General features: G+C 41.6%; 1 protein-coding gene across 2 annotated transcripts; it reads right to left on the reverse strand.

Annotated features, from left to right (window-relative positions):
* Positions 1-1,119: 1,119 nt before the first annotated feature.
* il4i1 (interleukin 4 induced 1) lies at positions 1,120-12,196 on the reverse strand. 2 transcript variants are annotated; one of them, XM_038298193.1, is made up of 8 exons: positions 12,076-12,196; positions 11,415-11,520; positions 11,036-11,250; positions 10,825-10,937; positions 6,625-6,826; positions 6,466-6,534; positions 6,262-6,398; positions 1,120-2,153 (listed from the first exon to the last, which is right to left on the reverse strand). In XM_038298193.1, the coding sequence occupies exons 1-8, from the start codon at positions 12,184-12,186 to the stop codon at positions 1,385-1,387; spliced, it is 1,722 nt and encodes a 573-aa protein (XP_038154121.1). In that variant the 5' UTR covers positions 12,187-12,196; the 3' UTR covers positions 1,120-1,384. The 2 variants fall into 2 exon arrangements, with proteins under 2 accessions (XP_038154121.1, XP_038154122.1); XM_038298194.1 differs by lacking the exon at positions 12,076-12,196 and adding an exon at positions 11,679-11,739.
* Between the last annotated feature and the right edge of the window lie 363 nt (positions 12,197-12,559).

The raw sequence follows: 12,559 nt of genomic DNA on the forward strand, positions 1-12,559 counted from the left end.
CACTCACTCACAGAAACATCTAATTGTTGATATGGTAGGGTGACCAGACGTCCCCTTTTTCCTGGACATGTCCTACTTTTCATACCTAAAAACATTTCCGGGGGGAATTTCAAAATCGTCCGAGATTTTGGTCGACTACAGTGTGTATGTCAATTTCAGGGCGTGACAAAAGTACAGACCAGAACCAAATAAGGCAACATCCCCGAGTTTACGTCAACTCTGGGCTTCGTTTAGATTCGGCCGTTTTATGGTGGAAGTTTAGAATAGTGAGATTTGCAGAGAAAGGAGGTGTTGATGGGGTTTGAACTTCTCTGTACGTCCATTTCACCCACTGAACTATCGTTATTCATCTGTGACAATGGAAACTAGGTTTTGCATTCTATGACAGGGGTTGACGTTAAGGATTTTCACATTTCATTTGCCCAGAAACAATTTTTACTTGCCCAGTATAATGTTTGATAAATATAGTTCCTAATATTCATTTTTGTATATATATCAATGAAACATGTTTGTTTTTTAAATGTTTTTTGTAATTCAGTATTTTTTAAGTTTCCAGGTTCCTGGTGTGTATCTGCATGCGTCAGATAATGAACTCAAGCCTACATTACCGTGTTAACATGCTTTTCAATCTTTCCTGCACATTCTTTTCAAACTAAACTTTGCTTTAAACTGTTGTGTGCTTGGAAAAATATAAATTGTAATGTTAAAAATCTAAAAAAAAAACTGGACAGGTTAGAAACAGCAACAAGACAATAATATTAACATAACAGGTCACCAATCTAACATGTTTAGCTCTATAACATTTAAATGCACCTCTCCAATGTCTAAGAGAAAAACATTTAATGAACATTTTTTAATGTATGACCTGCATCACTGTGCAGAAGACTGCTATATGATAGCGCTTTCTAGCTTGTTTGTCGTTTTGGTAACTACATCAAAATTACCACTAGGTGGACAAAAATCACAAGTAAATCACGCCATCTGGCGGAAAATCACGCTGTTTTTTTTCAAATCACGCGAGAATGTGTACAAAACAACAAAAATGGCGCCGGCTGGGTCGTTTTCAGCAAATGTCGGTGATTTTAAAGTAATTTTGAGTGATAAATAAAAATTTTTTGCGATCATTGCACTTGGCCGGCGGGCAAATGCAGTGAAATTTGTACTCTCCCGATAATAAAGACTACTTGCCCCGAGAGATCGGGCGATGGTTAACATCGATCCGTTCAAGAACCACCATAATTTTCAGTGACTTTATCAACTGTTTGTTTCCTTCATTTCTCCATTTCACAATAAAACAGACATAACATCAGATTTGAGGATGAAGCAGTGAATATCTTGGAGCTGATGAGTAAAAAAAGTTAAAGGTAAAAAATCTTGAACGAAGCTACAGAGTCAAGCTGTTGATGTTCTTGGCTGCTCTTAAAGCGGACTTCATGGCAGTTTCTATCCAGCCATGAGGGGTCGCTGTGTGCTCGCCGGCGAAGTGGACGCGTCCCTCGCTCTGGAACAGCTCTCTGGCGTAGTGTCCCTGCTGGTAGGGCGTGAACAGGGCAAAGGCTCCAAGACTGTAAGGGTCCAGGCCCCACTTCTTCACCAGCCCCCCGGTGCACAGCGGTCGGATATACTCCCCGTGGATTTTCACTAAGTCCTCCAGAGCTACAGCCATCAGGTCCTCCTCACTCATCCCCTGGAAGAGGGTGGAGTCATCGGAACAGGTGTAGGAAGCCAGGAGGGCCCCCGCAGTGGTGCCTGGGAAACTGTGGCTGGGGTAGTAGATGAAGCGGGAAGGCCGGTCAGTGATGCTCTTCCCTCCTCTGATGCCCTCTTCCTCCCAGAAGCGCTTTTTGAAGCTGAGCACCACCTTTGTGGAGCTGGCGTAATGAACAGAGCGCAGGGCCTCCATCTTATCACCGGACAGGGGGGGCTGGAAGTCGATGAAGAGGGTGGCCTTGGCTGTGGCCGTAACAAGGGCGTAGTCCACCGTCAGGTTTGACAGAGACCCCGAGTCACGCCGGTCCTCGTAAGTTACAGTCACGTTACCGCCGCCCGTTTGGTCGATTAGCTTCACCTTGGAGTTCAGCAGGATGGTGGCGTTTAACAGTTGGTAGAAAGCTCTGGGCAGGTGATCGAAACCATCCGTCACCTCAAAGTACCTGGAGAAATCAGACAAAATTACAAGTTATTGTGCTTTTAGACGAAATATGATGATTCAAAACTATTTCTGCTTCATCCTCTGTATCCTTCGGTTCACAGAGTTAGCCGGGAACCAAGTTGTTTAAAGGAAAAGTCATATTCAGAATTCAAACTTCTGAAAATACTCTAAATATGAAATTATTACATACTGTCAGTGTTGGGAAAGTTCTCTTTCTACGTGAACTAGTTCAAAGTTCAGTTCACACATTTTAAAATTAACTAGTTCAGTTCATAGTTCACAATTCCAAAAAATGAACTAGTTCATAGTTCTTTTTTTTTTTTTTTCATATATTGCTCAATTACACCATAGCCTACTGTAGAACCACAGACAGCAATTATTTTATCAGTTGTAACTCTGAAACTGTGCGTCAGATTTCATCTTCATATCCAGTTTTGAATTTTTATCCAACCAGGGTTTACATTAGCATTGAGGGGACAGCATTTCCCCATTGTTGCTTTAACGCTTTGTTGCTGTCCATTCACTTCACACTAGTAGCAGCTGCAGCTTTCACCCCTACAGTATATTCTCAGAAACATCAGGAAAAATGTGCTGCTTGAATGGTCTTTTTTATGAGTAATTATTAAAAGAAAAATAGGAAAGTAGTCTTTAAGGAGCAAATGTTTTTTTTTATTTTAATAATTTTTTCCATTTGAAATTCCATTTCAATACATACTAAAAAGGAATACTGGAATCCTGGAAAATTATACCAGGCAGGTTTAACAAACAAGTTACATGGATAGTAAAACCCTCAAGAACAGGGGTCTTCTATGTTTTCCAGACCAAGGACCCCCAAACTGATGGCGAGATGGAGCGGGGACCCCCTAACTATATATATTGTATGAAATTGTGTCCTATAGTCACTCTATTACAGATGGAGTGATGTAAAGAAATTAATTTCTCCCTGGGATTATTAAAGTTTTTCTGATTCTGATTCCTGGTTGTTGTGAAGGAAACGGTGCCCAGCTTGAAAGAGCTCCTGTGTGTCGCTGAATGTGAGCATTGATGACTGAAAGACATCTTCTGCCTCCATTTATCTGTTTACTACAGTGTGTTGATTTCATGTTAATGAGTATTTAAAGACATTTCAATTAGTGGGGGAAAAAAATGCAGGGGGGGAATATAAAAATATCAACTAACCATGCAGACCTTCATGCAGTACCCCCGTAGACCCCCTAGGGGTCGCGGATCCCCTGTTGAAGACCTCCGCTCAAGAAGATTTTACTAACACAAACTGAGGGACCAGGCTGAGGGAGGAATTTAAGGTTACTGAAGTGCGGATTTTTTTACTGAAAGCCGGCGGGCAAACTTGTTGCCATCATCCTCACCGACCACCTGGTCATAAACCTGTTTTAAGTCGCCTCCATGCTGCTGTGGTTTCCACGCTGCATTTTGTTTTGATGACGCACGCGGCTGTAGGCTACGACGCTGGTAGCTGGTGTTGCCAGATTGGGTGTTTTTCCCGCTACATATTAAGGCCTGTTTACGGTATGATTTAGCCGGGGTTTCGCCTGGAGGGCTCTATAGAAATCTGGCAACCTATTGAACGGAGTTGAACTGAGAGAGCGAGCCGTTCACAGACGCCAGAATGAACGAGTTCACAATAACGTTCATCAGGCAGAACGCGTTCAGGCACAACACTGCATACTGTTCAATAAATGATCAGTGTTTTTAATTAAGAGTATTTTTTTTGCCAGACAGGACTGTTAAAAATAAAATAAAATAAATAAAACTAAAAGTAATTTACATTTTTTTTTTCCTGGAGGCACCTACTGCCACCTAGAATTTGTATATAAATAATTGAAACAAAAACAAAAATAGCATATATCTTGCTTCTGTCTCCTTGAACCCCAGTGGGCCTCAGCCGATGGCCGCTCACACTGAGCCTGGTTCTGCTGGAGGTTTCTTCCCGATGTATTCCAGCATCCAGCTGCCATGCACGTGGGCATTGTCAGTTTCACTATAGCTCTGGTGAATTTCAATGGTGAAGTCCTCTGGAAATCTTCAATAATTGTTGTTGATTGCAGATGTGTCTAGTAGTTCCCATTGACTTAGCTTGGAAAGCGGGGAGAATGGCGCTAGGCTTACCGCACCGTGACGTCACTGCTGGAAGATGGCAGGAGGGAGGGGCTACTATATTTGGACAAAAATGGCCGCTCCCAGACTCAGTGATCGCGAGGGAAATTATTGTTTTTATTTTTTTAATGATTAACGCTAAATTCATTAGTTCACCACAAGCGCATTAGTTTTAGGTATAAATAACGACCCATTTATTATTCTTTGCTGACCGGACTTTTCCTTTAAGCCTTCCCTTCTAAAACAGACAGCAACCTGAAGTTGGCCCTCAAGGGCCGCTGTTCTGCAGGTTTTAGAGGTTATCATGCTTCAGCTCAGCTTCCTGCTGTAGGGAAACATCTAAAGCCTGCAGGAGAGCGGCCTTCAAGGTCAGATTTCAGATAGGCCTGCACAGGCGTACAATACTTAGTTCTAAGGTGATTATCTGGCCATAAAAGTAACCTGCTTTTCCAGGTGCTGTGATTCTGATTCAAACCAAAATCACGGAAAATATGAAGGAAGAGCTGATTCACAAGTTGGTCAAAATCTTCTCTGGTCAGTTTTATCCACCCCAAAAAAGTCATGTACTATTTGACCAAAACTGCAAAAAGCAAAGCCGGGCGTACACTGTACAATTTATTGTCCTTTTCGTGCCGATTCTCCAGTCGTGCTAGAATTTTTTGATTGGGCGGACTTTCCATCTGATGGTGCGTGGTGTTAAGTACAGGGGGGTAACGAGGGGCGATCAGCCTCTAACGAACACCACCCCATCAGGAATCATAAGGTAGGGAGAAAATCAAACATGTTTGAAATTCAGTCGGCCGTCATTAGGTGGTTGTGGGCAAATCGCTCAGTGGGCAAACAAGGATTCTTTTTATTCTTCCTCTCAGATGTAAACCCAGCAGCATGGTGGGGGGCAATGAGTGAAATGGAGTTCTTTCTGTCAAACTGACAGACCATAGTAGCCACGTTAGCTCAGCCATGTCTTTGTCCAAATACGTCGTCTCCTTTTCTTTTTAGGGCTTTCAGCACTAAATTGCCCAAATATCCAAGGCAGCGCGTTTCACTCTAGTTAGCTTCATATTCCTCTTCTACTGGTTTGGCTTCCAGATAGACGAGTCAGAGTAGCGCCATCTCACTGCGGAGCTGAGTCCCGCCTGGTTGTTAGACGTACAGTGTGAGCAGGTAGATCGCATCACACCGTTGGGTCACACGGTGTGAGAACAAACACGGTGAGCTGAGAACTTTTAAACCCTGCAGTTTCATCATACAGTGTGAAATATAGCTGCGTGCAACGATTGAAAAAAATTGTACAGTGTATAGCCTGCTTAAGAAACGCCAACATTCAGCTCTTTTAGATCTCTTTATCTCATCGCTTCTCTTTCGGATAGCCTGTTCTCAGTGCCATCAGCATTGATTGGAGCCTCCCAACAGTTACAGTAGCAGCCATTCAAAATTTCCCCACTTTCCTTGATGGGACATCCTACAATCCTACAGTTCCTTTTTAAACATCAATCTTTGTACTAAAATATTCTTTCTGTCATGATTTGTGGACATTATGATCTAAAGAGAAGCATCATCTCCTGGTCAGACCCTGTGATTCAGAGAAAGGGTGGAGTCAGAGTAAAAACAAAAATGGAGAAGGTCAGTGGCTGGAAGTTGGAGGGGATTTTACTGGGAGTTGCAGGGGAGTAGGTTGCCATTTGGCTGGTGTTTGACTGGGAATGGCCATTGGCTGCTACTGTAACTGTCCCAGATATCCTCAGCCTCCAGTCATCTCTGAGGTCTTCTTTGCTGTAGAGATGAACGTCCTAACCTCTCTCCTGTCTGTTTTTATTAACCAATCCCCCGTTTGGTTCGTCTCTCTCTCTGATAGCTGCCTTTCTATGACAGTCTACCTGCTGCTTTTTAATCCTCATTCTGAAATTTATTTGCTTCTTGTTCTCCTAAAACCATTTCCCTGTTTCCATGAGCTCTGTTTGCATCAGACCCCGGCTTTAAAAGGGATATCTTACTCTGAGTTGTCGCTGATGTCCGACTGTATATACAGCATCTCTATCAAGGAAGTGTAGAAGAGGCTGTTTTCATTGAGGATGTCGCCGATCATCCTCAAGGCGCCGCGGCTCAGGTTGCCTTCCTTTACCAGATATTCCTGCAGACCACACACCATTACTGTAGTCTCATCTGTTTTCACAACTCTGGAGAAACAATCATCTTACCTTTACTGTGTAGGAGTCATATTTCTCCAACATGGCTCTGCAGCCCAGGACCTTCAGGTCGTCCCTCACCTGGTCACAGATTACAGCCATGCATTTAAGAAAGCATCCGTTAAAAAGCACATTTATGATCCTTTTTAGATCATCAGAGAGTCTGCGGACCTTCCAGAGCGTCTGACTGAAGAGCTCAGCGGCTGACTTCCCCTTCTCCCCGTCATTCAAGCTGTAGTTGAGCACAGCGGGGTTATTTTCAACAGTGTAGGTTTTGTGCAGCCTTCCGTTCACCAAGTAGTAGGTGTTGAAGTCATCTTGGATGAAGTGATTCAGAGGAATTTGTAATGTGGAGATGAAGGAGAGCAGAATCCTGCGATGGAAACAGATGTTCATGTTAGAAAGATTTCCCCTCATTCTTTTTAAAATCCATGAAATCGGTGCTCACACTGCAAAAACGATGTAGAAATAACTTAAAATTTCTTAAATTAAGTGTATTCACCCTTAATTTGAGTAGGTAAATGAGATAGTTTGCCAATGGAATGAGTAATTTTATTCTTAAAATAAGATAATTAGATAATATGCACTTGATATAAGACAATGCAATTGTGTTTTCTTATTTTAAGTGTAAATTGTCTTGTTCCATTGGCAAAATGTATCTTTTACCGCCTCAATTCAAGAAAAAATTACTTATCTAGATTCAGATTTTTTGCAGTGCAGATGGTTGTTTGTAAGTGACTCGAAAAGGCGAATTATAGGATGATTCCTGAAGTTTTGACAGTTAGTCAGTAGAATCTGTCAGCTCATTTGTCATCAGATGATCTTCTGAACAGGGGCGGATTTAGGAAATTTGGGGCCCTAGGCAAAGATTTGCAGGAAGGTTTACTCTTTCGTATCATATCTAGTTAAAAAATAGATCTTTTCCTAGATGCAAAAGGATGGATTTCAAGCTGGATATGACCTTAGAAAACTTCACAGGATGATCTGAATCAAGGATGAGTTTTCAGTTTACTGCTGATGTCTTCACTGCCTGGCAGAAAACCATCCGTATGCATCAACAGCAAGATGCAGAAATGTCTTCTTAACAGAGCGTTAATGGAGACACGGTTGGCCAATGAGGTGCCTTCACTTAGCAGCTGTTCCCTCTCTGATCCTGCCTCTGCAGCAAAGCTTTATAAGGCTTTACCGCTTTATTTTGGTTTGTCCTTCATAAATTGGGTCATTGTGAAAGTTGCTTCATCATTTCAGAGCCCTGCAAAGGGAAAATCATTTTATTTTATTCTGATATGCAAAACCCTGAAGTTAATTCAATTCAATTCAGTTTATTTATATAGCGCCAAATTCACAACACATGTCATCTCAAGGCACTTTACAGTTCAACCAGATCATACAGTCAAATTGATACAAAGTTTTCTATCTAAGGAAAACCAGTTGATTGCATTGACTCATTGACTCAAATACAATCCCCCACACTAAGCATGCTTGTAGCGACAGTGGAGAGGAAAAACTCCCTTTTAACAGGAAGAAACCTCCAGCAGAACCAGGCTCAGTGTGAGCGGCCATCTGCCGAGGCCGACTGGGGTTCAAGGAGACAGAAGCAGAGATACAAAAAGCAGCTGTAAAAGGCGGCCCCGTCCAGGAAACACACAGCCAGGCAGACGAGCTCCAAGGCAGCTCCCATGCCAGAGGACGAAGAGAGCACATCCACTCAGTCACGGTCAGAGAAACAGGACCACACTGGAAAACAGGCCGATCTCCAACATCTATTAACAAGGGTGTTGATAGAAGCAGCACAGCTGATGTTTTTTTCCAGGATGACGTCACAGCCAAACAGGAACAGACGAGGCAAAGCTACTCTGAGGAAAAGCAGAGAGAGCAGAAGGTTAGAGATTGAACTAACAGATTCTGCAGAATAGGAGAACAGAGAGAGAATGAAGCAGAATGATGAAATGGGGGTCCCTATGTCCTCCAAAAGTCTAAGCCTATAGCAGCATAACTATAGAGATAGCTCAGGATAACCTGAGCCACCCTAACTATAAGCTTTATCAAAAATGAAAGTTTTAAGCCTAGCCTTAAAAGTAGACAGGGTGTCTGCCTCACGGACTAAAACTGGTAGTTGGTTCCACAGGAGAGGAGCCTGATAACTAAAAGATCTGCCTCCCATTCTACTTTTAGAAATTCTAGGAACCACTAGTAAACCTGCAGATTGAGAGCGAAGTGCTCTGTTAGGAACATAAGGAACAATCAGATCTCTGATATAAGATGGAGCTTGGCCATTTAAGGCTTTATATGTGAGAAGGAGGATTTTAAATTATTAAAAAGTTAGCCATGCATTTATACTCCCCAGAAAAAATATAGATTGATTATCCCACAAAAGGCTGTCATCATGCATGATGCATGTAGTGTAGCTAAATACACTGCAAAAAATGTTAATCTAAGTTAGTAATTATTTCTTAAAATAAGTAGATTTTTTTCTTAAATTGAGCAGGTAAGTGAGACACTTTGCCAATGGAATAAGACCATTAACATTTAAAATAAGAAAAAAACAACTGAAGTCTCTTATTTCAAGTGCATAATATCTAATCATCTTATTTCAAGGGTAAAAATGCTCATTCCATTGGAAGATCATCTTATTTTCTGGCTTAAATTAAAGGTGAATACACATATTTTAAGACATTTTTACTCATTTATAGAATGTTTTTGCAGTGTAGGGTCAGGATTCCCGTAAAGGGAGAATAAATCAGACTTTCTGGTACTTTGTTTTATATGGAGGGAATTTTGTTCCGTTATCTTGCAAACAAAGAACACCTTTCTCAAAATGGAGATTTTAAGAAAAAAAAAAAAAAAAAATTAAACCCAAAAATGACATTTTGAAAACATATCAATTGAAAAAATGTTTTAAAAGGATTTTTTTCTTTTTTGTTTTAGTTGTATTTTTTCAAATTATTCTTTTATTCCACTTTTTTTTTAAATTCTTTTAAGATTCTTTTCACATTGTGTTTTACAGATCGTTTCCTCTTTACTTCCAGATTAATTAAATTAATGACCAGGCCAGCTGACAGCTTTGTTAGGGCCTGAGACAACACAGTCTTTTTGGGCCCCCCTCCACACCATGTCTGTTCCTGGACCTGTTCCTGACTCCTCCTCAGTTTATTTTTGATATTTACCCCTAAAATCTCTCCAGCCTTTGGTGTCATCGTCCCTTTTTCTCTTTTTTTACTGTGCGCCAGACTTCTGAACACCTGACATTCTTAGTTTGTAGTGAAACGAACTTTAGAAGTTCCAGCCCGCCATTGTCCTGGTCAAACCATTTTATGTCAGGTGGGGGGGTTCTAATGGCCCCCTTATTTAAAGAAAACATATTACATATACCTAATGCAGATATATTTATATATTTAGTTACTCTAAAATGAAATAAATGTTATCACAAATATTTTTTGAAAAATTACTCCTGCCTATAATATGTTTCAGAGTGTCAATTTTGGGCCCCCCTCTGTCCTGGGCCTGGGACAACTGACCCCCTGTCCCCCCCTGTAGGCGGGCGTACGCTTGACCATTAAAAATGTTCAGCAACCAACAGAAGAGCGGCTTTACTTCCCACTCCAGAAAGAAGCCCCCCCCCCAGAAGTAAAGAGAGTGTAATCCCGAAAATGCAGAAAACAATTCAATAGGTAAAACTTAATAATTTGAAGAATAAAATATGAGAAATATGATTAAGAAAAATGGTTCTAAAAAACTTGTGTTGAGTTTTTAAAAAGTTTTTCTAAGTAGATTTTTTTCATATTTTCATTTACAACACGTGATCTTTGCTTGCAGCAAGTATCTGGAGCTTGGCCTGTTTTCCAGTGTAGTCCTGTTTCTCTGACTGTGACTAACTGGATGTGCTCTCTTCATCCTCTGACATGGGAGCTGGCTCGGAGCTCGTCTGCCTGGCTGTGTGTTTCCTGGACGGGGCCGCCTGTGGAGCTGGTTGACAGTTGCCTTTTGTATCTATGCTTCTCTATCTCTGCTTCTGTCTCCTTGAACCCCAGTGGGCCTCAGCAGATGGCCGCTCACACTGAGCCTGGTTCTGCTGGAGGTTTCTTCCTGTTCAAAGGGAGTTTTTCCTCTCCACTGTCGCTCCAAGCATGCTAAGTGTGAGGGATTGCTGAAGAGTCATTGAGTCGATGCAATCAGCTGGTTTTCCTTAGATAGAAACTTTGAATCAATCTGACTGGATGATCTGATGAACTGAGATGAGATGTGTTGTGAGTTGAAGCTATAGAAATAAACTGAATAGAATTTAGCCTCAATAGTTCCCTCCATTGTCTTATCCTGTACATGCGCTGTATGTCACAGCTACAGTTGACTGCCTGTTTCTTTCCTACTCACTTATGGAAGCTGGGGATCCTCATAGCTCCCACCTCTGCATACCAGCCTTCTTTTCTGTTCCGGAAGGTCTCCACCCGTCCTCCGATTCGCCCACTGGCTTCTATTATGGTCACCTTTTTCATCGACAGGAAAACATAATGGTCTTTATCACTATGGCGATATTATGAGAACATATAAGCACTGGTATTGGACAGTTCCCTGTATAAATAACCTTATGTCCAGCTTCCTCTAAGACCTTGGCAGCAGTCAGCCCAGCCATGCCCCCGCCGATCACCGCCACGTGCCGAGGCGTCTCAGCATAGGGGAGACCTCTCATCAGGATGTCCAGGAGCTCGCTGTAGTCGGTGTCCTGAAGGCACTCAGAGAGAGGATCCCCTGTAGTCCCACTTGCAGCCAAAACCACAACTCCAACCAGAACCAGAGGAGCTGACAGAGACATAAACAATCCCAATCATCCGTTTGAAACCCTGAAAGAGGCTCATAACTTTCATTTTGCCTTCCTAATGTTAAAGATCACAAAATAATGAGCTGTGAGGATAATGATGTCTGGTCTGGAGGTAACATCTTTGTCTTTATGTGGTTGTAAATACCAAACTTGCAGAGCGTTGTGTAAGGGATCATCTTTAGAACAGAGCTCCACAGTTTGGACCTCGTCCCTCTGCGGTGGTGAGAGATGCCAAGAGAGGAAACAGAAACCTAACAAACACAAGCATGGTTCAGGTTTACAGAGAAAAGCCTCCAGCTGAACCCATCAACTAAAGCAAAACTAAATTAACCTCATTGAAAACACACAAACCTGATATTTACTGTATTATTAAAGTCAAAATTAGCAATTCAGAGCTAAATGAACTCACCTCTGTCAAAGGGAAGGTGTTATAAGTTTTAGCAGAATCAGGCATAACTGAGCAGAAATCACCGGAGCGCTCAGGCTGACTGGAGAGCCTAAGGAGCACGGTGTGTGCCACGCTGCACACAAGGTCATTTTTATGATGCCTTTAAGGTCTTAGAGAAATATTTTCCCACACTGGCTCAAGAGTCATCCACACTGAACAAATCAGATTAGTGCGGGTATACCAGTCATCAGCACACCTCATTTCCTCCATCTTCCCTCATTTCAGGATCCGACCTGAAAGTGCTCACTCACAACTATTCAAAAAATGCCCAGGCTGACCTTACAGACATTTTTTTTTTTTGGTTCCCAAACATTGAGTTAATAAAGACGATGATTTTAGATTTTTTTCCCTTACTTACCAGAAGCAGACTGTGGATAGGAGCCTTCTCTTCTTGCCTCCACAGAGCAGGGCACCGGTTGGCTTTTATAAGCTGCAGGAATGGAAACCAAAAGCAGGACCCGAGTTTCATTTTCCCAACTTCAGGCCTGAAACCAAAGGAAACAGATTTAAAATACAGAAGATCACTTTGGATTTTCTTATGGGGAAACAGAAAATACACTTTCTTTTAAATTAAAGCACACTGCACCAAAAAATAAAAAATAAAATGAAGGGGACACTCTAATATAGAATCCAACATCTCGTTGTTGCTGCTATTTTCAAATATCCATTACTGTAAAAATGTCCATAGCTGGATATTGGTTATTTATTCTTCAGGTGAACAGTTTGATATTGTTAAAACACTTTAAAGTACAGTTTTCTTTTTTTTTTTTACTTTTCACTATTATTCTTCTACATTTTTCTAAGGTCCGAGTTTGTGTGAACATTTTTTCTATAATGTTTTG

This window comes from Cyprinodon tularosa, unplaced genomic scaffold, assembly GCF_016077235.1.
Source record: "Cyprinodon tularosa strain WSP-4 unplaced genomic scaffold, ASM1607723v1 ctg401, whole genome shotgun sequence".
NCBI classification, from domain to species: Eukaryota; Metazoa; Chordata; class Actinopteri; order Cyprinodontiformes; family Cyprinodontidae; genus Cyprinodon; species Cyprinodon tularosa.